The 27,645-nt window shown below is 40.1% G+C and overlaps 1 protein-coding gene across 9 annotated transcripts in view; it reads right to left on the bottom strand.

Moving 5' to 3' along the window:
• The window catches only part of itsn1 (intersectin 1 (SH3 domain protein)), a 53,408-nt gene that overhangs the window by 21,756 nt on the left and 4,007 nt on the right, over positions 1–27,645 (bottom strand). The window contains exons 2-23 of one of the 9 annotated variants that reach the window (XM_026931744.3): positions 16,686–16,820; positions 16,341–16,401; positions 16,135–16,230; positions 11,702–11,765; positions 11,226–11,386; positions 10,591–10,779; positions 10,372–10,441; positions 10,186–10,295; positions 9,801–9,864; positions 8,848–9,024; positions 8,451–8,563; positions 7,954–8,216; positions 7,097–7,246; positions 6,743–6,883; positions 6,360–6,447; positions 5,978–6,117; positions 4,857–4,943; positions 3,608–3,643; positions 1,933–2,027; positions 1,561–1,775; positions 329–450; positions 57–71 (exon numbers count right to left, since the gene is read on the bottom strand). In XM_026931744.3, the coding sequence (XP_026787545.1) occupies positions 57–71; positions 329–450; positions 1,561–1,775; positions 1,933–2,027; positions 3,608–3,643; positions 4,857–4,943; positions 5,978–6,117; positions 6,360–6,447; positions 6,743–6,883; positions 7,097–7,246; positions 7,954–8,216; positions 8,451–8,563; positions 8,848–9,024; positions 9,801–9,864; positions 10,186–10,295; positions 10,372–10,441; positions 10,591–10,779; positions 11,226–11,386; positions 11,702–11,765; positions 16,135–16,230; positions 16,341–16,368 (2,424 nt within the window). In that variant the 5' untranslated portion in view covers positions 16,369–16,401; positions 16,686–16,820. The remainder of the gene's footprint in view (positions 1–56; positions 72–328; positions 451–1,560; positions 1,776–1,932; positions 2,028–3,607; positions 3,644–4,856; positions 4,944–5,977; positions 6,118–6,359; positions 6,448–6,742; positions 6,884–7,096; positions 7,247–7,953; positions 8,217–8,450; positions 8,564–8,847; positions 9,025–9,800; positions 9,865–10,185; positions 10,296–10,371; positions 10,442–10,590; positions 10,780–11,225; positions 11,387–11,701; positions 11,766–16,134; positions 16,231–16,340; positions 16,402–16,685; positions 16,821–27,645) is intronic. The other 8 variants (XM_034300004.2, XM_034300003.2, XM_053230183.1 and 5 more) reach the window with 8 other exon arrangements.

The following is a 27,645-nucleotide window of genomic DNA, read 5'->3' as shown; positions in this document are numbered from 1 at the left end:
GAGTGTAAATAAAAGATGGAAACTGGTGGAGGGGAGAGCAGTTGACCAGGACTTACCCACTCCCCTTTCACCTTCACCAACAGGGAGCACAGATACGAGAGAGAGGTCAAAGGTTAATCCCCATAAACAGAGGTATGCTTTTACTGGAAAAAAATTCCACCTATCCACAATGTAGCCATTTGATTTTTTCACCATACTATTCCTTTAAAGTTGAGGTTAGAGATATGGCCCCCAAAATAATACAATAAATAAATACATTTTTTAAAAATGGCAGCTGCGGTCATTACAGTGATCATTGCTGATCACGAACACGGCATCATTTACTTACCATGACTATGTCTCCAGGCTGGATGCTGATCTCATCATGACTGCGGGCCTCGAAAGGGTAAAGTGCTCTGTAGTACACCACTCTTACCTTCTCCTGGTTAAAACCAGACATGGACACCTTATCTGAAACACACACACACACACGCACAGAAGATGGGTCATTTAGTGAAAAGATCTGTCATTAAGTCAGATTGCGCAATATGCATTAGGACACGGTCTCTAAATACAAGTTTCTGTTTCACTCCTCATTCATCTCTCTATTTATGTACCCCACCATTTATCCATTTATGTCAACCTTCCATTGATTCATCCCTCCATCTGCCCATCCCACCACTCTATCTGTCCATTCCAGCATTCCATCTGCAGGTCTGAAGCTTCCATTGACCACTGATCATCCCAACATTCCGTCTATCTGACCTTTCCAATAATTTTATCCATTCAAACAAAGCTTTCATCCATCCAGCCATCCATTTATCTCACCATTCCTCCATTCACCCATCACCTCAAACATTCTATGTACCCATACGTCCAACCACTTTAAGATTACATCCATTCAAACAATTCATCCATCCGTCCGTCAGTCAGTCCACACCATTAGTTAAAAAACAAACAAAAAAAAAAAACATTTTGTACACACATGTTCTCAGCCTGCTAGTTCTATCCCAACATTTCATCCATCCATCCCAATATTCCGTACATTCATCCATCCATCAGCCAATCCATCCATTACAAAAATTCATTCGTCCTTCCATTTCAACATTCCATTCATTCACTCATTCATCTATCACAACAGTGCATTCTTTCATCCATCTATCCCGATATTCTATCTGTCCATCATACCATTCCACCCATTCGTCCACCCCAGCATTCCAAAATACACACAATTCTTTCATCCATCCATCCTTCCATTTCAACATTCTATTCATTCATCACAACATTCCACTCATTCATCTCTCTCAACATTCCCTTCATCCATGCATCCACTTCACACATCCATCACATTTTATTTATTCTTTCATTTCAGAATTTCATTTCCATTCATCCAACAAATAAATCAGTATTTCAGATAAATTATTCATCCACTCATCCCAATATTCCATTTATTTTCTCCTCTAATCCATCCCAACTTATAATTCATTTACCCCATGCACCAATCCATTTAAAAAAAAAAAAAAAAAAAAGATCAACACCCAATCATAAACATATAATCTGCCCTTGCTGTGCTCTCCTCACCTCCTGTGGGCCAGGGTGATTGCCCCAGCTGTTTGTTTGGCTCTGGCTGCTGCAGGAACAGCTTGGACAATTTGTCCTGCACATCTCCTCTAGAGCTTTGGCTCTCTTCCTCTCCCAGGTGGCTGACCCAGGGTTCGGAGGCTGGCGGTGTGGGGTCCTTCGCTAACGTAGAGTCCCGCCAGGCAGGAGACACGCTGTCATCAGAACCCATAATTCTGGAGGAGCAGAAAGTGGTGACAGGGTCGCACACTCATTTGCACACGCGTGCACTCCTTAGCAAACACTCGCACACTCATTCGCACACACTCGCACACTCATTCGCACACACTCGCACACTCATTCGCACACACTCGCACACGCTCACGCACACACCTGCTCTCCTGCAGCTCTGCAGGTTTGGCGTCCAGTGGAGGCTGCAACTCCTTTTGCTTTAGCCGCTGCTGCTTGTTGTGGATCTCCCTGAGTTCCTGCAAAATCATAATGATATAGCAGAAAGAGAGCAGGTAAAGTGGAGTGCAAGGAGGCACTGGGAGGTTTCTTCTTTCTAACACAAACAAGCAAACTTAACATATCTGCAACTGAACCCTGCAGGCACTGCTCATTCAAATCCCTTTAAATTATTCACAAACCCCTTCACCTGATATGTATTAGTGCTTTTTACACTATAGTTCATTCTCTGTTTCTGTCACTGTAAGAAGAAAGGAATACACAATGCAGCTGAATACAGCTCAGGTTTTTTTCGCCACATGCCAATCACAGTTATGTACTTAAGAATTTGAGGGAAGTAGATTATATCGGTCAAGACCAAGAGACACTAATGGGCCTTTTGTCTAGTCGTCTAGTCAGTTGTGTCTTATCAGGCGTAAATTTAAGAACGCCACAGGACAAGAGCATTTCTATGGTAACTGCTTTAAACATTAGCTATTTAGTACATCATATTTATGTGGCGGCCTGGAAAAACCCATTGGATGTTGCTGTGACTGAATTCTGGCTAACAATTCTCTCTTTCTTCTGTCTGTAACATACTTTGACCCCTCAACTTTAAGAAACCATCAATATTTCACCAAACAACAAGGAAATGTTTTTGTCTCCTAACATTTTCCCATAGCCATGGTTGCACCTAGGGTAATTCCTTTCTAAAAACTACTACCTATTTACCAGTTACGACTGCCAAGACCTGTTGTTGCAACCTTTCCCAAAATATTCTGGGTGACATTTTAAATATTTATCTTTTCAGCTTTTTTTAATACTCTTGCATGGAACATATAATCATTGTACACTATACTACATAATGGAGCTCCTGTAGAGTATACTTGTTAATTAAAATAATTCCGCACATAAGCAAACTCACAGAAATAAAGTCACAGACACTTTAATAATGGCCATTGAGGTTAGAAAATAAGAGGTTTTGATGTTAAACCAAACATGCATGCACGCAAACACACACACACACAGACACACACACACAGCCTGTGCCACAGAGAGTGATTGGTTAGAACTCATGAACCAGATTAGTCATAAAAATACATGCGCTAAATTTCACACACATTAGATTTAGCTTGACTTTTCAATTTTACTGTGTTCATCTACATAGCTATAATTCTGCTGAACTATTCAGTGTTTAGTTTATCTGCCATTTTTGTGGGTTATAGAAAAAAATACTTCATATTTTGTCCCCACAAAATGCTATAATACGTTTAAATAACCAAAGTAAAACGAAAATATCAATTTGCTGGCTGTTGTTCTGGAAATACAAGCTTCTAAAAAAAAATCTGCAATTTAAGTGAAAAGGCCTCCAAGTCATACTTTAGGCAGAATCAAAACAACACTCTTAAAACCCATGATTTGTATCAGTGCAACTTAATTGAAAACAGGAAATGAAGGGGCAAAAAAAAACAACTAAAGCCAGTGACAACCAGGTTCATGCATGAGGCTGCTGCAAACGTTAGTTGCATCCTAAAGTCTAAGTTGCAGCCGAGGTTGGGTGTTTTGAATAGGGCTGAGGAGTGCAGCCTACATTCTCAGAGGACATTTTAGAGGACACTACCTTCAACTCTGTTTGCCCACACTTCTCTGCACCTGTCTGAAAGTTTAAAAGAACAGGCACTAAGTTTGTGTTCATATATTGCACATTGTTCATATTTGAAAATATGAGTTTTTAATTTGACATCCCATGTCAAACGTCAAACTCTGTTTCAGAGTTTATTCCCTATATATTATATAACATACAGACACACACTGTCCATACACTGTATTCTAACTTTTTTTTTATATATAAAGTGTAGCTTAAAGTTTTGTGTCTCACAACAATTGGTGTTGATTTAGATCGAGGTTTGGAATGACTGTCTTACTGAAAGATCCATTTACAGCCAAGTCTTAACCTCCTGGCAGAGGCAGCAGGGTTATGGTTTAGAATTTATAAGACCATCAAACAGCCCCAAAGCATTAATGACCCACCACCATTTTACAGTAGGCATCGGGTGCTTTGTCTTATCCCTAAACATGCTGATAATATCCAGTTGTTTGAGGGAAAATGTTTAATTATTTTGTGTAATTTTTTATTTCAATTATTCGTGCCCATTCGCTTGGACAATGTCAATAATTTTGGAGCAGACTGTATCTCAGTAAAACACAAAAAAGAATGGCACAGCATGTGCATAGCACTTTCTTCAGGAATTTGGAGGGGGAGGTGCAAGAAGACACAAGAGAGGGGAACAGTGTGTGGGATGTCTAAGGAAAAGGTTAGGGAGTTGTTTATATTTCTGCAGCTCAACTGCTAAAGGGAAAATTTTAAACGGTTCAAACAGTAGAGCAGCAAGGCAGTCCAGCAGCACCTCGTCCATTAAGCCCCCTGACTGTAAGAGACACACAGCCAGCCAAAAAATAAAATAATAAATTGTGAAGAAATAAAAAGGTTAACATTTCTGTAATCTGAAATTTTAATGCAAAAATGCTAAACCTCTGGACAGTGAGTAAGGTCACTGGAGATTATTCATTTTAATCTAATATAAAGTGATAATTTGGCTTAGTGAAGCTCAGCTACGGCACCCCAGACGTGCTGATCTTTTATATTCTTGGTTATTGTGCACCATGGGCTTTTGATTTCACCGATGATGATCAGTGAAATTACTAGCTTAGTAGGGCTCATAGCAAGGAATGCTGAGACGATGCAGCACTGCAACCCGTTCTGTAGAGGGCAGCGGATAGCACATTGCGGTGAGTAAGGGGTGAGGTTGGGGCACAGTTTGGTGATGGTAGTTTTTGGGGTTGGGGTAGCAGCGGTTCTGGTTGTCTACCTGTCGCCCTCTCTGCTCCTGAAGTAGTAGTTCCAGTCGAAGGCGCTCTATCCGGACAGTGTGGACCTGATAGAACAAGCCCAAGGACTGTACCACCATGGCAGGATAATAAGGGCGAGTCAGGGTAAGGGTGGGTGGCATAAGGCCGGGATGAGCGTAGGATGAGGAGGAGGAGGATGATGATGATGATGACCAAGAAGCAAGAAAGAATGAGCAACAGTGAAATAGAGTAAGTGGAATACGAGGGTTCAGTTTTTCACCCTACTTGATCTTTCCTACTCTACGTTCACACTAGAAAGTGACATAAAGGATCATTCATTCTCTATAGAAGTCAGTAAAAAGTAACAAATCACACAGAGATTTTTTTGCAACTTTATGCAAACGAAGCCATAATCCAACTATCTGCAGTAAATTACTTGCCGTGGGCAGTTCTCAGAACTTTTAGTTCCTACTTAAGCTTAATTTCTATGAATGTCAATTTCAATAAAGCTTGTATTAAGAAACATGGAGGATAAAGTTAGAAATGCTACTGCAGCCCTCTTTCCACAGCAGGTAAAACCAGAAATTCCGCAAGCTTCATCATCGCCAAATAAAAACAGTTAAACTATGTCTTTGGTTTATAAAGACGTTTTTCCTCCCAACATACAGTATAGCAGAATTATACATGATAGATGACATTTAATGATAATAATTTGGTTATTATAAATTTATTAAAAGATCAAAAAGTACATGTTCACAGTACACACTACTAAAAAAAAAAAAACAAAAGACCTTAAAAGCTTAGCTTTGAACGACTTGTCACCTTCTAGTGTGGACACAGGATTAGAGTCTAAACTCTGGCATGAGAAATGCTATAAATTTTTCAGCTGAATATCTTTCTGAGGAGGAATACATTTCTAATAAACTTGTGAAGAATGTCTCAAGTCAGAAGTCTGTATAGACAGTATCTCATAATGCTGCATATTACTCATCCCTTAGCCTCTCTCACACACACCTGCATTAACAGAGGAATACAGAATAAAGAATGTAAGCAATACACCTAAACTCTGTTATCTTGGAGGCCTGTCTGTCTCCATTCAGGTATCTGTACATTTATGTAAATGTGTGTGTGTGCTGTGTACCTTCAGCTGTGCATTAAACGCATCTATCTCCAGCAGTTTGGAGCGTGTCTCTTTCTCCACGGCTTCCAGCTGCTCGCGGAGTTGCTGTCTGGTCGCCTCCTTCATCTCCACAGCCTTCTGCAGGTTGGACAGTGAGTCCCCTAGAACGCCCACACGTACACTGTTACGACAAATAAATCTACTGGACTTCTGCTATTAAGCTTTTACAATAATCACTTGCCATATTCAGGTTCGTTCAAAGCTAAGGTCTTTAAGGTCTTTTGCCTAACTGAAGTCATAGTTCTCAATAGGTCAGATATCAGTCTTTTAACTATGAACTTTTCAACTTATAAGAGCAGATAGAGATGCCTCTGAGACATTAAGAGGAATTAAATGATCTTACTATGTAGGCTGTTCTGCTGCACCTGCTTCAGCTGATCATTCAGACACTGTTTATCAGGAATCAGCCTCCCCAGCCATTGCTGAGACTCCTACACAGAGAGACGGGGAGGAAACAGAAGAAAGGAGAAAAGGAAAAGGACATAAAGAAAGGAAACATGAATATTTGAGAGTAGTTGAGGAAGGAGCATAACCAGCATGCAGAGATCGAAATCAATAGGATTGAAATTCTGAAGCCTCAGTCTGGCAGCATGAAAGAAAAAAATAAAAATACATAAAAGTGCATTACTAACAGACAAAACTAAACCCACAAAAAAAACAACACCACGGTGAAAGCCTGCAGTGTAGCTTGCACAGTAAGCTGGGGGCCTGGGTGGAGTGAGGTACCTGGAGCTGCTGCTGCAGTGTGGTGATCTCAGCGATACGGAGCTCCCGCGTCTTATTAGTGCTCTCAATCTCCTGCCTCTGAGTGGACAGACGGAAACGGATGTCCTGCAGCTTCCCTTCCAGCTGAGACTTCTTATCATTCTAAAGAGACAGAGAGAGAAAGAGAGAGAGACACAGAGAGAGAGAGAGAGAGAGAGAAAGAGAGAGAGAGAGAATGAAAAGATGAAAACATCATTCAACATTCCCTCTGATCCAAACCTTCAAAAGAATAGAAAATAAGAATCAATTAACCCTTACACACACCTTTAAATCAGTTAATGGTGTGTGTGTGTAAGGGGTTGTGTGTGACATTACCAAAGCCTCCAGTTCAAACTCCAGGGTTTTCTTGCGCGCTTTGAGCAGGACTATGTTCTCCTGTTCCCGGTTTCTCTGTGTCAGTAGCTCCTGTCTGCGGTTCCTCTCCCACTCCAGCTGCCGCTGCCGCTCCAGTTCCCGCTTTGCGGCCTACACATATAAAAACAACTGCACTGACCTCATGATATGGAGTATGGCAATGTTTTTTTCAACCTAATGTTTATCAAGTGCATCTCTATTGCCTGTATGAATACCACAGACATGAAGTGACTCGTTTCCTCTCTTCTGAGAACAGAACTGACAACCTGTTTACTCAAAACCCACTTACAATAGTTAAGTCTGTGTGATTGATTCTTTCAGGGATGTGATTACTCTTACTGAGGGAAGGAGCTTAGTTTCAGTCTGACTGCACATGGATACATGTCAAAGTCATGCCATTGGAGACACAGTTCTTTCTGACACCTCTTAAGAAAATATGCCGTAACCACTGCAGGAATGCAGGAAAGTACAGTGTAATTGTAAATACTTCAACAGTAGCACAAAGTTCTCAAAACTAACAATGAATAGGCAATTTGTTATTGTTTCTCACAGTATGTTGTCATCTACTGTTTCAGTACTGTTCTTATTTAAGAAAATAGGAAGTCATGTTAATTTTCTGTTTAATCAGTCCAATACAAAGACCCTGAAGCATTACCAGAACATTTTTACACATACTGATGCTTGGAGATTATTTGTCTGAGTATTTCTTTAACCTGCCAAGAGGAACAGCATCAGAAAGAATTAACAAGAATCACCCTAAAACAGAAGACCTACTTCCCTTCTGTCCAGCTACTGTACACACAGTACCCACTGCTCACCTCTCTCCTCTCGATCTCCTTGCGCCGCTCCTCTTCACGCTGTCTCTCCAGCTCCCGTTGCTTTTCCAGCTGCTTCTCAAGCTCCTGTTGTCGACGCCGCTCCTGCTCCTGGCGTTCTCGCTCCTTGCGTTCCTGCTCCTCGCGCTCGAGAGCCGCTAGACGCTCCTGCTCCTTACGCTGCTGCTCCAGCAGGGCCTGTCGCCGCTTCTCCAGCTCCAGGTTGCCTCGCTCAAAGTTCTCCCGCTTCTTGTCCTCAAAAGTGACTGTAGAGAAGAGAGCGATGGGAAAGTGGTTTAGGGAGACCATGACTTTTTTTAAATAGATAAACTGTAATGTTCATATTGCTTAACCTTAAAGTATCTCTGCATGTGTAATTTAAATATCAATGTACACTTTTACCTTCTAAAAATATGTACAGATATATCAATATGCATGATATGCATAGGGGTCATATTAGAGATATGCAACCCTGTATGTTTGAAAGGACAGGTGATGACCTGGAAGCTTTTTATCTGGCTCTTTCTCTTCTTCTTCTGCAGACTCTTCCTGGACTCGCTGATCTGTAGGATGTATGCTGGTCATACTGACACCACTTCCAGAACGCACCCTCCTACCCACACACACACACACACACACACACACACACACCCACACACACCAATTAAAACAACATAACATCACTAACATCATAATAAATTATAAAATTACTTATTTTATAGCTTTGCATAATCTACAGACCACAATAACCTAAAAAATATCAACCAAGGAACCACTACAGATACTGTTTTTGTTAAATATACATTCTCAGATTTTAATTCAAACCATACTGTTTGTCTAAAGAACACATACAGAGAAGCCTTTAAATTCTCAAACATGTCTAAATTTGTTATTTACATGTAAAATGATGTGTTCCTTTCAGGTGATGACTCTGACCTGAAGGTCGGGGGAAGAAGTTCAGGTGGCAGCAGAGGTGGGAGGGGCAGGCCAGACATGGCCATGTCAATCAAGTGCATAGCCAAAATGAACTCCTCAGCTGTGAGCTTTCCGTCCTGGTCAATGTCCGATAGGTTCCTACAGCAACCACACAGTTAGGGTACAAAATTAAGTGTTAAAAAAAGTTAATTTACATACACTAATATATAACCATTTTGCCCTTTTTGTTTTAAAGCTGCAGTATGTCATTTTATTGTTTAAAGGTAATGTAGTAGCATTATCAACAGAGGAAAAAAAATACATGGCTGCAGATGAAGAACAGATAGACACACACACACACACACACAAGAGGGGGGAAAAAAACAGATGTAAAAAGCTGCTGAGCTGACCGAGGTCTTGCAAAGCAGGAGTCTATCATGGAGGAGAAATTGCAGAACAACAACATTTGGGTAAGACACCATCATTTAAATGTGCCTTGCCTATTACCTGAGGACTTGGGCTAATGTTAGAAGTCTGGTGATATGCTACTTAGCTGCTGGTTAGATTGTTAACTCTGGTGCTAATGGCACTCTGACTAAAAAAAGAAGGGGTGAGTATAAATAAATCAGCAAGATGTGCCACCCCTGACCTTGACTAAATTCATTTTGTAACTAAATTATCTCAGAGTAGACATTATGTCATTAGTTTATTCTGAAGAAAAAAAAAAAGCATTCATCAATTTTCCCCACGGCCCTTCAAGTGGTTTAATGTTCTTAAATAATCCTTTAAATGTAGATTAATTTAATGATTCATAAAGTCAACGGGAGCATGCAGTGCAACTGACATTACAATATAAAATATAATGGATGGATATAATCTACTCTATATATAGTCCTTCAAATACTTCTGAGCAATGCATTGTAATTCCCCCTCACCAAATGGTAGCCAGCTGGGCCTGTGGTAGACTGGACTGCATGAGAATAGTTCTAGCCTGTGGTCCTGAGAAGAGGAGAGAGAGGGAGAGAGGGAGAGGGAGAGAGAGAGAGAGAGAGAGAGAGAGAAATTAAATGAGAGCCTGACAAATGTTGACTCTGGTGTGCTCTAGTGTGTCCTCCTCACTTCACTGACTCATCAGAAGGGTTGTAGAGCAGTTACACACACAGCAAAGAGACTTTCATGTTTAGTTAACCACATAGCAAATCACTTAGGAAAATGGCAGAATGAAAATTCTTAGCATTCCATTCATCATTTCACTACACGACTCTTTCATAACATGGACTATTCAAACTGAATGTGACAAAACCACTGGCCGTGTGGTACCTGTAAGATGGCCGCTCATCATCTTGTCATGGCTGTTGAAGAGTTGGCGATACTTTAGCCGTGACGACTGGGGCACGGCCCAATCAGTGGGTGCAGGGGCCGCAGGAGCACTAAAATGAGAGAATAGAGGATTCAGAGGATGTTTGCAAGTGTGAGTGTTCACCCGCATGTTGAAAGGAGGCTCACCTCGGTGTCTCAAAAGACTGGCCTTTGGGAAGTTTGGCACTGGTGCGGCTGAAAGAAGAGCTTTTGTTGGCTGAGAGAACAGTGGAAAGAGAAAAAAAATCAGAAGAGGAATACTTTATCCAAAAAAAACTAATGTTGCTAATAATGAACAGATGTTTGCAATGGACTAGCTAGCAATACATCATGATAACTGGTAGAGTTTCCACAGCAGCCTCTCACCTGGGTGTGAAAAGCCTGATATGGGCTGCATCATCGAAGGGGCTCCATTGGCCATAGGAGGTACAGGAGGAGTCACAGACGACACCAATGGGGGTGACATGCCCATCCCTGGTACCCCAGGAGGAAGAGGTGGGAGGGGCATGGGTGGCACTGCTGGTAAACCTGTCATGGGGCCGATACTGGGCATTCCTAAGAACAGCAAAGTCCACAGACAAGTCTCAGCTGAACAGCAATTCCAATAAAAACATTAACAAGCCTTCTCTTTCCCCACAACCAGCCCCAGCGTTTCTATTCAAACTATATATAGCTCAAGAGTTGCCATATGTTTGAAATTATTTTACTATTACAGGTCTAGGAACACTTTTTAAAAATACAAACTGCACCTTTAAAACATCTGCCGAGTTACCTTGTGTTAAAATAGTAGCCAAACACCTCAAAAACCCCTAAAAGACCTCTGGATCAACATTAAACCACACAAGGAACCATATTTAGCCTGGAAAATGTGCTACATATCAAAAGCAGGACCGTTTTTATACTGCACCGCTTATAAATCATGCATAGAGTATCACAAGTCATTAAGCTAAATTATTCATCTGTTAAGATGGTAATGACTCATCTCTTTAGCATGCTGTTACCAAAAGGAGCTGGAGGAGGTAAAGAGAGAGGCGGCTGCTTCATGGAAGGGGGCAGGGTCGGGGGCAGCGGGTGGCCTTGCAGCTTCAGCTTGATTAGCTTCATGGCGATGGAGAACTCGTGCATATCCATCTTGCCATCGTTGTTCATATCGGCTAGAGCCCTGAGGTACAGAAAAGCATTTAGCAAAACCGGCTTATGGTTGCTTTCAATATTCATTTATCAATAAACTGATAATGAAGAAGACTGAAGATGTACGAACTCTATTAAGAAGTGTCAAGGTGAGAACCGTGTTACAAAAAAACTACATCAGAATTTTTACAGACCTTTCATCCATAAAAACAACAGAGGAGTTAGAGGCTTCAAGGGCAAAGACAAGTATTACAGGCCAAAATGAAGTTACATATAATAATAGTTCAATGACTGTATTGAAATAATGGCTGCCCAAGTAGTTTGAAGAGATTGTATGAACACGTACCATATCTGGGCCAGAACAGGGGCAGGTAAGCCTGACTGCAGGAAAAAATTCTTGGCCTGGTCACCTACAAAGAAACAAACTGAATGTTATAGCATTTATTACAAGAACACAGAAAGCAAATACAGTTATCCAGGACATGGTACTAAGGTCAGAACAATATAAGCATGTGACTCGAAAAAAAAAAAAAAAAAAAGATACATAAAAAGCTTTAAGCAAAAATGTGCCACCACAGCTTTTAAGCTCAATTATGATGTGAAGTGTGGAAAACTATATAACCACGCACGATTTCTACATTGATATAAAAGTGCCTTGGCATTACAAGCAGGCTATGAATCAAGCTATCCACCCACCAGAGCTTGTGTAACCACAGGCAGAGAGACAGCCTGGTTCTTTTCAGTTGTGTATTCATTCAAGGTCTTGGTCTTTTTCACTAGATGTGAGAAACTGTCCCAGAGTTCCAAAAATGATTCATGATTCAGAGTAAATGTTCCACAACTCTGAAGAATTAAACTTTGGGGTTTACAGTATGTGTGAAATAGTTTTTGACATAAGAGGAAAAATCGGGGCAACACTGTTGCTAGGCAACTGGGAAATATGAAAACAAAAATTTAGCCAGGTAGCACATATTAGTGCTTAAGTGTATAATACAGACAATCTGAAAGCACAGAGACAGTTCAGAAAAAAAGTGCAAATTGTCAGGAATATTAACATTTTTCTCAGATGAGTTTGTAAATTCCTTATTCTTAAACTTCTTTGTACAACTAAAGTTACACTATAATTAGACTTAACAAATTATCTGCGTAGGCCCATGTAGAGAAAATCCAAATCTGTCAGAAAAATCAGAACGTAATCAATACCACTAGAGTGAACCTTTCACATGGAATATTACCATAAACATGGTAAACATAAGCTCATCTGACCACAACATTAATGTAAAAATAACAGGAAAAATGTTGTACTTTAAATACTTTAAAGATTTTATATCTTGTACAATTTCTCAGTAATATATCAACAAGTCTGAGGGAACTGTTGCTGTTTATGAAATTGTGTCTTGTTTCCAATGTCACTGTGCCGGTGTTCAACTCCTACGCTTCCAGTTAACGATCTATTACATCACTTTATCTCAGAAATGTTCCTGTTGTGCACAGTTATAGGAAAATAATTACGGATGGGGTGGTGTAATGCAGTCCGATGTGAAGCAGAGTTACAGCTACCTATAACCTATGTTTTATTCCTCTTATACCAAAGCAACTTGCTAATGATTATGATTTTATTATTTACACACCATACATTTGAGTTACATATAAATGAGGTGCAGTCAGTCTGTAACTGGAGACTCCTTCCAAAAATATTAAATAATTGTCTCCTCACAGAAAAGTTCATCAAGTCCATTTTAAATTTTTATATCTGTTTATTATTAAACTTTAATTATTTTGGGCAATGAATGAGTTGCTATGGAAACAATAATGCATTAAAACAAGCACACTAATATAAGCCTGTGGTTTGCCGTGCTCATTAGCTCTACTGTCCAAGCTGCCGTTACAGAAAACACTTTTTGGCCAGCTCTGTGGTATAAAGATTTACAGTATATGTTTCATATTTATGATAAGACAAACAGAAGGGAAACATCTGAGCAGGCAGAACAAAGCGACTTTGCTTTGCCACAGCTATGAGTTGAGTGTGCTGAGGGTCAGTTCCCGATCAAAACTCCGATGCAAAAACTCCAATGATGTGCAAGAAATCGTCACATAACACTTATATATAATACACGTATATATAATACACAGGAGCTCAAGGGTGTGTATGCATGAGTATGAAGGGAGATGTGCTATTTTCTACCCTGACAATAATACTTGTAAAACGAAGATGAATGAACTTGGTGTGTGTGTGAGCACATGTTCATGACACACAGACAGACAAACTCTCCATCCTACTGCAACAGGATGTGTCCTCGACCTCTGTCTGTCTGCTCTTTCCCGCACAAGTAGACAGAGAGCGCCTTTATATTCCTCCAAAAGCTAACACCAGCCTCTCCCCTCTCTCGGCGTGGCTGAGTGTGGGCCGGCAGCCATACAGCAGCTCTCCAGCCAACACAAAGGAGATCTATCCTGCACTGGGGATCACCGTGAGGTCAACAACCTCTACTTCAGCTACAATCTGCTCAGTTAGCAGTGCTTACTCCAACAATCTACTATCATCATAGAATGTGAGACTCATCGTTATTACAGTACCGCTTGGCTTTTAATTAGAAAAAAATGATTTGGCAGTGAGCCAGTTAATGTAACTATGGAAGTGGTGATAATTAGTGGAAATGGAATTACTATGCTCCTAGCAGAAGTACATACACGAATATGTTCTTGCAGATTAAAAAGGAGAAAAAAATAACTAACACCTTTTATTTCAACTGTAATTAAGTCAGAGCAGTTAAAATCTGCTAAATTTTAAAGGAACTGTTTATCAGTTTTAGAGCCATCTGCTGGCTGTCAGGGGAATGCAACTGCCATGAAAAAATAAAATTATAAACACCTCCCTTCCCCCCAACTGACCCTGCAGAGATTTGAGCAAAGATCATTTCTGGGCTGGAAAAATAAATAAAATCTGAAAAAGAAATTAGCCACATCCACTGCAAGGCAATATTAAAAATAGTTTTCAGGCTCCCAAAAAAAGCGTTCACCCTATCGTCTGGAGATCACAAGTTCAAATCCCGACGATGCCAGAGCCAAGAGAGCAAAACTGACCACGTTCTCAGGGCGGGGGGGGGTTTGGTGGGGAAATAGCATAGTCTTTATCCCCATCGATCACAGCAATACCATAGCCAATCATGGGCATCTGTGAGCTCATGCATGCAGAAGAAGGTGGATAGTGCTTTCCTCTGAATGTGTTATGCCACCCTGTGACACAGCATGAGCAGCAGCTCGAAAAGAGGCGGTTGGCTGACTTCATATATCTCCCTCCTGGATTGGTAGCTGTCGTATGATGGGAATTAGCCTATATATGATGGGAATTAGCATAAATATGATGGGAATAAGCCTATATATGACGGGAATCAGCCAAAACTAAATAATAGTTTCTAAATTAAAATTGGGAAAACATTGCAGGTTTCCAGCATCATGGATTATCTATGAATGGTAAATCAGATCCAACTCGTTAATAAATGAATAAAATCAATCGGGATAGTTCAGTCAGCAACCGTCGCTTAAACTAGAAAGCTTGTCTTCAAGTACTCTATCAGTGTCCTAACACTAACACTATATCAAAATGTGGCCTGAATTTGCATATTTTTTTCATAATATTTTGCATATGTGCACCGGTACTTAAAACAGAAAACAGGAAAGCCAAGCTGACCCAAGACCCTATTTTTCAGTTAATAGGATTTGACCAAAAATGAAGCTGGTCCCAGATCAGAATATAAGGGCTCTGTGTACTGATGAACAGGAAGCTGTGTGTTCTTGACAGATTAACAGCCAGGATGTTCATTTTTATCATGAGCGGGAAAACTGATAAATTTGGTAAAGGGACAAGCAGTGAAATGATGTTAGGGAAATACTTCAGGATGAACTTTACTGACTGCTTTAATAAATGGACTTGGTTTTGCTAAGGAGTGTTTGCTTTTAATACCAACAACGTCTTAAATCAACTTTGGGTCACAAGTATATTCTCCAATTATTTATTTATTTAAATGTACAAATTTACTATGGTGCACTTTCAGTTTACAAGGCTTTTACAGTTTGATCTATGACAAATTTAGTGAAATACATTTATACACTCACTGACCACTTTATTACGAACCTTTATTACCTGCTCACTCATGTAATTATCCAATCAACCAATCGTGTGGCAGCAGCGCAATGCATAAAATCCTGCAGATACCGGTCAAGAGTTTCAGTTAATGTTCACATCAAACATCAAAATGGGGAAAATGTGTGATCTCAGTGACTTTAACTGACTTCAGCAGTGGAGGATCACATCGGGGTCCACTCCTGTCAGCCAAGAACAGGAATCCGAGGCTACAGTGGGTACAGGCTCACCCAAACCGGACAGTTGAAGACAGTTGGACAGTTCAGTCTTCAACTGTTCAGCAGTTTCTGGCAGCAACAACCATGCTGAGATCACATATTTACTCATTCTGATGTTTGATGAGAATATTAACTGAGGCTCTTGACCTGTAGTGCATCTGATTATATGCACTGCACTACTGCCACAGGATAACTGCATGAATAAGGAAGGGTACAGCAGTTTGTTTTGGTTTTGGATGTCATAATTTATATGACAAAAGATATACATATAGACAAAAGATATAATCTTTTATGTTAGATCTAATGTTTAAAATGATTTTTAGTCAATCTGTAAAAGAAATTAAACTAAATTTACACCGAGCCTAATGGGCTAATATGTGTGTGTGTGTGTGTGTGTGTGTGTGAACAAGTACAAACCTGTGATGAAGCCAGCAGGTGTGGGGGTCAGGCTATGGAACTGTTGATCATGTTTGGCTCTCTCGTCCACAGAGATAACCCACGTGTCCAGCCCCCCTACCAGACACACACACACACCTTAGATGAACTTAACTTAGGATGCATTAAATCATACACACTCTCGCAAACATACACCCACACCGTTCTGGGTGTGTAATGGCACTCACCTCCAAAGGGCGTGGGAAACTGAGCCATGATTCAGTCAGTTAGCTGCACCCTGTAACAATCCTGTAACACACACAACCAGAAATATTACTCTCCTGATTTCCATCCACTGCAGAGTCACTGCATTTTTAGCCACCACTCCATTTTGTTAATCGTGACTTATCCTGTAGGAACGAAGAGACAAGGTGACTTTAGAGGAAATTACTGCTTGCAAAATGAATACAAACACACAAATCCAAACTCTGTCTATAACTGCCATTTACAGTACAGCTTAAATCTTTCCCTCAATGCTTCCTGCTGTCTCAGACTCTGTGTATGTGTATGTGAGATTTGTGAGTGTGGTTTACTTTTTCCAACGCATCCAACACCCTTATGGCAGGCTCAAGTCCTGGGAATTTATTGGCAGAGCTCATTCATGAGCAGAAGTCGATACATTACTGGAAATGTAGATGGCTGTTCATCGCAGCTCAATTAAGGAGCCCCTGAAATTACATGTACAGGTCTCTTAGCATCATGGATACCAACACGATAGTATATCTAGAAAAAATATCAACCAAAATTTCTCATTTTAAAGTCATAGATTTAAATTTTTTTGATGACTCATTCAGTACTTGTCTTGTATTCATCCAACTAAATGCTCTCTAGAACGTGAAAGTCCCACCCCCAAGGATGGGCCTTGCGCTACAGTAGCAGCTCGTTAGCAGCAAAGGTGGTCTGTCGTTGAGTTTTTAGCTCTGCCTCTTCCTGCAGTCTATTCTCTTTTCCACCCAGACTACTCCTTTTTTTTTTTACACTCTTTTAAAATACATAATCTTTTTTTTTTGATTAGGTGGTGGGTGTGGCGTATCTCAAGCACTACTGGCTGCTGTGCAAATCAGTCAAGCACTTCAACATGCGGTCACCCTGACGTCGTGTTTCAAAAGGAAATACATCAACATCCAGAATCAAATCACAGCTCTCAAGCCATGGAGACTTTCAACATTACCATACAAAAGGAACATCTAGGGCCCAAGAATATTTCACTTCATTAAAAAACATATTAATCATGTGCAATGTTTCCAGCTTGGCTGTGACATTAACAAAGCTTGTGGTCAGGGAGAGGCAGAGCCGCAAGAGAACTTAAAGCTTCTTCCCTGCTAATGGCTGGACGATAATAACTTTAGTACATTAGAATTAAAAAATAATAAATAAACAGTGCTGCATTTGCAGTTAGAGTGATATCAATTTCTTGTTTTGCTGATGATTGTTTATAACATCCTTGCACTCATTAAGGAGCGCCTCACAGTTGACTCCACTCTTTACTGGGAGCTGAAAAGAACGTTCTAGAAAAATTATAATGATGATTTCTTACTGTACCATAATTAGAAATTCACCTAGACTATATGACTGTTAGGATGAGAAGTCAGCACTCGGATGCGTTCATATGCTCTGAGCAAAGGAAATGTTGGCCATGTTGACGTTAGACAACCGATTTTTAAAAGCATTATATTGAAAATGTACTGTTATGGTTCTTTTTTACTGCAGAATCACCTTAAAATCCACCATCTAGCCGAGTTTTTACGACTGCCACTGCCAGCAAGCAGTTCCCAACTGCACAGCTGATATCACCCACCCTCCTCCTTAAACCTGACATGGGGGAAAAGCTTGTTTTCCTGCCTTTTTTTTTTTTTAGGCTATTGGTTCTGAAAATATTTATGGTTATTTTTTAAAATGGAAAATCAAGAGCAGGGAAAAATCAATATCGCACACGCTCATCTCACATCTGCTGAAAACACTGAGGAGAAAAAAAAAAGAATGCATGTCTGGAAATTGTAGATATTCAGAAATGATGGAGCTGTTGGCTGTCGGTGCCGAGAATGAAAAGCAGAGAGCTCAGTCTGGGATGCGGTTTTTATGAGTGAATCACCAGCTGACTCCAATGAAAGCAAGCGGCGTAGGTGATGAACTGCTTGAAATGTAAACTCCAACAAATATATTACATGTGGGCTTTGCTCTACGTCACTTCCTGTGTAATGGCTGTTCATTCCAGTGCTTTGTATTTGAGCGTGAAATCATTGTGACAATTATGAAGGCGTTTCAGTTAAGTGCTAGCGAATCCTTTCCCAACTGGCAAGTTGTTTCCTGTTCTTATAAAAAGAGAAGACACAGAAAGAGAAATGTGACAAGAGAGACAAAAACCAAGGAGGACAGGGAGACAATAACGGTAAATAAAAGGTGGAAGGAAAGACAATAATAGGAGGGAATCCAGGAAGACTGAGAGCCACAGTCTGTTAGCAGTTATCTCCCAGCTGTGTAAACGCTGCCACAGTGCATGTACATCCACCCAGTTACTCGCCCTCACATTCTCTCTCTCTCTCTCTCTCTCTCTCTCTCTCTCATGCTGACACCCCAAAGCACACAGACCAAAATATTCCAATCAGTGCCAGATGCTCTCCCACTCTCCCTTTCCATGAAACCCCTACTCCTCTCTCTTTCTCTATTCTTCTCTCTTTCCCAGCAGCGCCCCTTTAAAACCCGGTCTGAAAGAATGCACAAGCTAATCCTGTCCGTATTCCTCCAGATTTGCGAATTGTCAGTGCGGTGTTTCTCACAGCATGCAACGATCACGAGGCCAAACTGCTGACGCGGTACTTTCTCCAGCTAGTACACTCAATTACACAGAGGAACAGGCAGCGTTTAAAACAACACAAAATGTGTACGTTTTGCACAATCGCTCAGCGTTGCTCCAGACAGAGTCACGCCCATCGTACCGCTCACTGCGAGTCATCCTGGGGCCCTTACAGGTCTGCTCAGCAAAAACCATAGTGACCATGTGACTGGCTGTATAAAACACTTCAAGCGCAATTTTCTGTTCCTTAAAGTTCAATGTGCTACATAAGAAAATCTGAACTGGTACTTAGGGGTTATCTTATGTCAAATAAATCCTCATGCTCTGTCTTTAAGTATCAAATTTCCCTTTGGTAATCCCTTATGAACTGTTAAATGCTGCATAAAGTGTCTTAACTCATGTCCCCTAGGATACATTAAGGTTATTAAGGTTAGAAACAAAAATGCTCTGAGTTGAAAATATGGCCAAGTTATTTGAGATGTCTGAAACTTTCACAATAGAAAAATCAAATGGAAAAAAAAAAAAAAACTGAATAAACGGGTGAATAAACAGTTATAGGAACATCACAAAATCAATCATCAGCAACAACTTTTATTAAAGTTGTTTGTAGAAATTTCTTTCAGCTAAAGCGAACTCAAAATTCCCACCAGACTTACAAACGATTCAGTACCACAAATTTTCTTCACTCTTATATGTGTATTAAATAAATGCTAAATCACCCATAAGTTGCATGTTCATGCCACAGCTGATTTACATTTAGTAACACCCAACAAACTCCATAAAAGGCAAAGCTCACAGTGAGCTGAAAACGTCAAAGAGACAACTAACGATAAAAGGGCACCTCCTAGGTGAGGCATGTGCTAAAACTTCCAGTAATGCAGCTCAGCCACTGCAGCACATCAGCAACTCTTCCTCCTCTTATACAGCACCATTTCTTTTGCCTTACTTGAATGGCTAGTTTTGTTGAAATTACTATGGAAGTTAACCTCGACAGTGTAATCCGTATATTAATTATGTAAAATTATACGAAATTAAGATGACTGATTGAGGTTTATATTAGTGATTATGTAAATTTGCACAAATTCAGGAGCTCATGCAGGATACGAATGTTTTTGTGAACTAACTGGATTTTCATTAATACAAAATTTCTTTCACATTTCTGTAAATGCACTTGCGATTGATTTACGAATAAATTCGTTCTTATTTGGTTTGATGACTGAGGCCCAGTAAGCCTGTGTCTAAAATATCCTTACAACTATATAATTTTTAATTCTACATAATATGTACATCAGTATAGCAATGTCTGATTATATTTTTGCCTAATTAATCTAGATTTAACTAATCTAAAGCCCAACCTTCAACCCATGTAATACAGTATTAATACAACACTTCCAAAGTAGGTAAACTACATAGATATAGATAGCTGTTTTTTTTTTTTTTTTTTTTTTACAGTTAGGAATATATTAATGCATGTGTGAGAAAGTTTTATTACTCCAGGAAATCATTGCGAGGTGTTTAATATGGAGAACTGTTGGATAGAGAGCTTGAAACCACACAGAGAGCATTCTGTTCTACTGATTAAACATGGCTGTAGTCAGTCTCTCTCTCTCTCTCTCTCTCTCTCACACACACGCACACAAAGCTCTATCAGACACTGCAGTGTGAGCGACGCTGTCACACTCATGGCTTAGCTGGCTCTTGTCATGGCCTTGCTAATGGCAGAGTGTGTGTGTGTGTGTGTGTGTGTGTGTGCACGCGCACACTCCGCTTTGAGTGTCTGACCTAGTTTTTCCCTGTTGCACTTTCTTCTAATTCTAATGAAGCTCTGCTGGGGACATTGCTCTTAACCACAGTGCTCTAAACAAAAGCTCCAAAAATTTATTGGTCTCAGATCAGCAGTTACAGCGAGACTACGTGTTTTGCGCAATCTCATATATCTCAGTCTCGCAGAAGGCTCCTCAGGATGACACACCCTGCTGCGGAGTGGAGAACCATGAGGTGATGATGTCATATCTCTGCAATGCTGCCATTGGATGAAGCAGTTTCAACAGGAACTATTTTAAATCAAATGGCTTCAAAAGAACACAAAGCTAGAGACTTAGTTTTTAATACTGTCATTTACACACTTTTCATACAGTTACTACTACACACTAATATTGCATGTAAATGTGAGAGGTCACACTACGAGGAAAAAAACAAAAAAAAAAAACAAAACAAAACACGGTCTCAAAGGTGTTCCTAGAAAAAAATAAATAAAAAATACACCCACCCACAATGTTCAGCAGCAAACATTAGTGGAGAGAAAAAAAAAAAAAGCTAAAAGTTTTTTTGAGAAATAATTTTTTACATTTTCAACACTATTCTAACACAAGTCATCTAATGTAATCAACTAAACGTACAGCCATGATAAACTGAGGCCGAGGTGGATGCTGAGATGTCAGCATTTTCAAAAACCATACACTTTTCTCACCCACACGAAAATAGTGAAAATGACGCTGGAAAGAGTTTTGGAAAAGATTCGTTTTCAGTGACCCAGAATATTGCTTTCATGTTGAACAAGAGGCAGAAAGAGAGAAAAAAAACAACACTTTCATAATATACATGTGGGCAGGGCCTAAAGAACTATATAGGCCTCTGCTGCATCACAACTCCTCAATTCAGGCATCATTCTACACCTACAGTGGTGTGAGACTATATAATCTTTAGCCCTGAATGTTCTGTAAGGAAAGTAGACCAAACCGAGTCATGAGATAACGCTGAAAACAGTAGCATTCTTACATTTAATATGTATGCAACAGAAAACTAGACTAAATGACTGACACCACAGGTTTCCCTGTAATAGTTGAGATACAGGGTCTAGATCAGAAAAAATGGTGTCTGTAGACAACTTTATTTGTTCCTATTCTAGGAATAAGCTGTTATGTAACATAAACTAATAAAAAAACTGTGCATGTAAACTTTTCTACTGTCTACTGCTCAACTAAAATAGTCAAGCGACATCACAAACACCTGGCATTTGCCATAAAACCTCATATATATGCACACTCCAGATTCTACTGTAACAAGGTTGACCATGCTGTTCTCAAAACAGTCTCCATTTACTATGACAGAGAGCGAGGACAGTGCTTCTTTCAAGTAGGAAAATCAACGACATGATGAGACAGGAGATTACTGCTGCATTTGACTAGAGGTCGTTACTCATAATTCCCAACCTGCGACCACGAAAAACCAAAGAAGAAACCCCTCAACTCGAAATTCCTACTCAGGAACTCGGGACAGTCTCCTCAACTCAGAGTACCTCGGGTTCAGCAAGTGACGCCAAATCAACATGGCTGCTCACAGCATCAGCAGTAAACAAAGTAGCACTTTTTTATCATCTATATATACAAGTATTTGCTTTAGATCCATCAACAAACAGACCTACTCGCTTGTTAAATCAATAACACTGACTATACAGTTCTGAGGAGGTTAATACACATCACTCACAGTTAGCTGGTTGCTAAGAAAAGACGAACCTGGAGGCACCCATGCTTTCTTCCCCTACTTTGCAGCATGAATACACGGAGGTTAAATTATGTAACGCCGAGATCCAGCTTCCCACTTCAGAGGTAAGTGGAATGTGGCATATAAATGTTAGCTGGATGAAGGAGACGGGGCTTCCAGGGAGTCAGTTAATATCGTAGAGTTAAAACACCTGTGCAACTGTCAATCATTCCAGATTTATGTGTCAACTGGCTCCTCTCTTTAGGTGTTTTTTGAGTGATAACTCTGTTGTTAAAATACGGTTGACAGGTCTGCCGACGGGGACATTAAAGAGAGTCAGTTTGCTAAGACAGCAAGTCCTCCATGTTTAGTTGGATGTTACTGAATGCATCATTCAGCGGCGTTCTAATTTCTAGCATCATTAGAGGCTATTGTGCTCTGGTTTACGTGCCGGGAGATTTCCCAGAGAGGGAGGATATCCAGCGTGCGTGTCTTCTTTCGTCTTCCTTAAATCTCTCAGACACATAAGCACTCAAACACTGAAACATAATAGATTGCAACAATCTAACCAGCAGTAGATAATTATGCAGCTGTAAGTCACAGTCAGATGTAATCAGTAATTCATCTTACAGCCACGGTGCGAGTTATACGGTAATGTCTTTCCTTGGCCAGTTTCACCACCTACAGGATTCAACCAAATGTGCTGAGCATAGGAAAAAACACAGACTCGCACTTCTGAAGGTAAAGAGTGGAATAATTAGAGAAGTGTCAAGCCACATAAATAGCTTTTTACTACTAGTTATAGATCCTGACGGAAACTTACCACTGACTGAAAAAGAAATAACACTGTCTTTTTTTCCAAATAAGCGATTTCGGAACTGAAATTTTGGGGCAAAAATGAAAGAAAACATTATTGATGAGCGAACTATTTTTAAAAAAAATCTCTTACAATTATTCTTTCAAAATGATTCAATTAATTCCATGATATTCTTAGACAAGCTTAACAGCCCTAGTAACGAATAAATGATACAAGGGCAGGTGGTGTAATTATGGGTACCATTGTTACAGTAGTAAAAGTTGAGCCAATGATAACTGTAATATGACCCACAGGTAGCATATAAATAATGAACAGCAGCATGACTGGGACTGATCCTTGAGGAACACCCTGACTAACAACAGCAGTGACAGACTGGAGTGTACTGTAAATGTCTGTAAGTAAGATAATTCTGTAACACCAATAGCTAAGAGACAGGAAGCGAGTTTATCAAGATAAACAGCAGAACAGAGATCAAGAATGAGGACAACATTTAGGGCACAATCATCTGTAGTTAGCTTAAACAGGCTTGACTTTCTTGTAGATTCAGATATTTGTGTATACACAAATGCATACACAATTGTCTCTACTTACATTTGGCAGGTTAGACCACTAAAGGTTTTGTGAAGAGTTTAATTCAGGCATATGCTGACTGCTTTCCCTGTGACACTGCTCACACAAAATAAATCGTCTAATTTGAATGTAGCCCAAATTTGTGGGATAGTGATTAAATGTTAGCAGGGTGTTAATACTTATAAGCCGATGCTGTTAGTATGCTGCTCGACTTGACTTGAGCATCTCTCTCTGCTCCCTGTGTCCTCACTAGCTGCTTGATGAGTACTATTTTTAGCTTAATAATGGTGCAGCATGGGGTCGGACAGTATAAGGGTATAACTAGCCTATCACTCTTGTGCATGTTTTTACAGAGAACTTCTGACATTAACACTCAGACAACACCAACTTGCCTCCCAGGTCCTTAGTCAGCAGTACATGTACTCTAACAACTGATTTCAGAATCTTTTTCCAGTCTTCAACTGTCCAGGTTTGGTGATCCTGTGCTCACGCTAGCCTCAGATTCCTGTTCTTAGCTGACAGAATTGAAACCTGATGAGGTCTTCTGCTCTTGTAGTCCATCCACCTTTAAGGTTTGTCATGTTGTTCACTGTGAGATGCTTTTCTGCTCACCACGTTTGTAAAGATTGGTCATTTAAGTTGCCATAGCCTTCCTGTCAGCTTGAACCAGTTTTGCCATTCTCCTTCAACAATTTCCATGAATATCACCATTTTGATTTATTAATTTATTCTTGGCCAAATTTTGGTATCAAGTTCAAAATCTTGGTATCATGACAACCCTAGACAAAATGCATCAACAGTCTGAATGGATGATTCAAACTTCACATTCAGAGCTGAGCAAGAACTTAGGAAAGACATCTTCCCAGAGGTCACCTTGAGCAATGAGAGTTCAACATAGATCTAAATCTTGTGCTGGAGAATGTTTGCCATATTGTGGAATCAATTAACACTGGGGTGCTGTAAGTGGAATACCAGAGAGACCAGCTGATAGGCACTCACAAACGCATGTCAATACCTGATACCTAGATGGATTATTAAAGAGCAGACAGGTCTCCTGTGCAGATATACACCCATTAGAGGCTAATATCCATCAAGGGCCTGACAACTCCATTGTATGCAGCAAAAACAGGTGCAGTGAATTCAGCAGATGTTCGTATGAATAATGGGTCCTCGACAAACCTACGGCTCTCTGTCTCATCCACATACACACCAAAATATTTAGACTAAATCCACAGTCAGATGAGTCATCTTTCACCACACTCTCGACAAGTAGCTGAGTGCATGTGAAAAGTACAGGTCTGAATTCCCGATCCCTACAGGGAACTCCTATGCTGTAACTCGTAGAAGAAAGCATCACTGCAAATCAGTGCAAAGTTCTTCTGCCTGATCACCTTTATCCTATCATGAAACATTTGATGGACATGGTCTCTTCCAGGATGTCCCCACCCCAACAGGGCAAGAGGGCTTACTGAACGGTTTGATGAGGATGAAAATAATATGCTATGGCTTTCACAGTTACCAGATCTCAACAGAATCTCAACCACCATTATTATTACCACTTGAGGGAGGGTCTTTTGGAAGAACGGTGCTCGTCGCTCCAGTACAGTTCCAGAGAATTGTTGAAGCTGTTCTGGCAGGTCACATGACCCGGAATCTACATTATATTGACAAATGTTTGTGGACACCTAACCAATCACACCCATACGTGTTTGTTGAACATCCCATTCCACATTTACTTGCCCACTGCTGTTATAATAAGCTCCAATCTTCCGGGAAGGCTTTCCACAAGATGTTGGAACGTGGCTGTTGGGAATTGTGCTCATTCAGCCACAAGAGCATTAGTGAGGTCAGGCACTGATACTGGGTGAGGAGCTCTGGGGTGCAGTCAGTGCTCCAGTTCATCCCAAAGGTGTTCAGTGGGGTTGGGGTCAGGGCTCTGTGCAGGACACTCGAGTTCTTCCACTCTAAACTTTGCAAACCATGTCTACATGGAGCTCGGTTTGTGCACAGGAGGCACCGTCATGCTAGAACAGATTTGAGCCCCTTAGTTCCAGTGAAGGGAAACTGTAATCTGAAGACAAATATGAAGACATTCTATACAATTGTGTGCTTGTGTGCTACTTTTGGGCAACAGTTTGGGGAAGAACCACATGTGTGTGTGACGGTCAGGTGTCCACATACTTTTGGCCATATAACACAAGTGTCACTCCAAGTTTGTGCACTTAAACACGAGCAGGGTCACTACACGAAAGTAGAATCAACACTTACGCTTTATGCTTCCTCTGATCTATGATCAGTATCACTTCCACTTCTTGAATGGCTTAAATTCCTTTCATAAGCATAAAAGCCTCTCTGCTGTAGCAGCAATATAAACATTAACCAGATGTAATGTGACAGTGTCCTTATGAGGCCATGAGTCTGCCTGTGCACAATGCTATAGCAAGGTTACAGTCACCGCTGAATGCACACACACTTGAATGTGTGAAGATTGTGTTCAAGGTTGTGGGGGCTGTCCACTGAAACTCTCAGCTTATTAAAGAGAGAACACCAGTTGTTTTTTCCAAACTGGTGTGCAAAGGGCAGAGACATTAGTGTACTGTCTCAAAGGCAGAAATGCTCTAGAGGGAGGGTGAGGTTGATCCAGAGCAATAAGGAACAAAGACCCCGCACCCCCCACAGCAGCCCTGTCATCTGTCCCACCTAAATAGAGCTGCTTTATCTATTCCTCCAGACCACAGCGCTGCTGAATTTTGCTCAGGATGAGCAGGGGTGGGAATGAGATGAAAACAGAAAAGGACTGCAAGAGATAAGGACCTGTGCCTTTCAGCAAAGACCTGGGACATTGAGCAAGCTGGACTCCCCGGGGTTACAATCTCAGACAGATGGGGATTCAAAAAGCCTCACTGGCATGAAAAACCTTTAATCCAATAAAGTGGTTATGGTGTCACAGTTACACACTTAGTCATAGTGTATGAGCTGAATGACACTTTTTTTTTTTTCCAATCACTAATTCAAATGCATTTCAGTCTATTGCCATTGATCAGGGCTGGGCATTATGTAAAGAATAAAACACTTCAGGAAATGCTGTTATTGGAAAATAACAACAACGTAATGTGTTCCCTAAGTGTTTTTCCTCCTCTTATACCACAGCAACTTGCCAATCATTTCAATTTTTTTTATTTATTAATGAATTACAGTCAGTTTCTTTCATCACTTACATTTTAGTAGCTATAAACAGTTGTTCACTCACAAACCTCTCTCTCTCTTTTTTTTTTTTAATAAGACAAAAACACAGCTTGTCGTGTTACAGAGAAACCAGAAAGTCCTGAAAGCTTTCCTGTGGCAGAAAACTTACTGCTGCTACAAAGTGCTGACACTGGAGACTCCTTCCATAACTGTTACGTAAATATCTCATTATTTGTTAAATAATAGCATGTTTTCTTAATCTTAATACAAGTCCCTGCGAATGAGTTCTTACTATAGAAACAACAATATATTAAAATAAATGCTTTAATATAAACCTGCGGTTTGAACAGCTAGCACTACTGTCAGAGCTGCTTTTAATAGAAAATTAATCAACACCTTCTGACCAATCAGACTTGAGAATTTAAGTGTTGTATAAGACGATACAAGTATTGTGATAAATCAGACCACAATACACTTTTCTGAAATACCGTGCCACACTATATTTTAATAACATTATTTATTATTATATATTTTTTAGATTTTATATTTAAAATGGTAATTGGTTAATTTAATTACATATTTCTTTTCTTTTTTTATTTCAATGGTAATTTATTTTGTCAACATAAATTAAAAAAAATCATCC

Source organism: Pangasianodon hypophthalmus, chromosome 26 (assembly GCF_027358585.1).
Source record: "Pangasianodon hypophthalmus isolate fPanHyp1 chromosome 26, fPanHyp1.pri, whole genome shotgun sequence".
Taxonomy (NCBI): domain Eukaryota; kingdom Metazoa; phylum Chordata; class Actinopteri; order Siluriformes; family Pangasiidae; genus Pangasianodon; species Pangasianodon hypophthalmus.
Note: the sequence above shows the minus strand (reverse complement) of the source record. Positions and strands in the feature narration are given on the sequence as shown.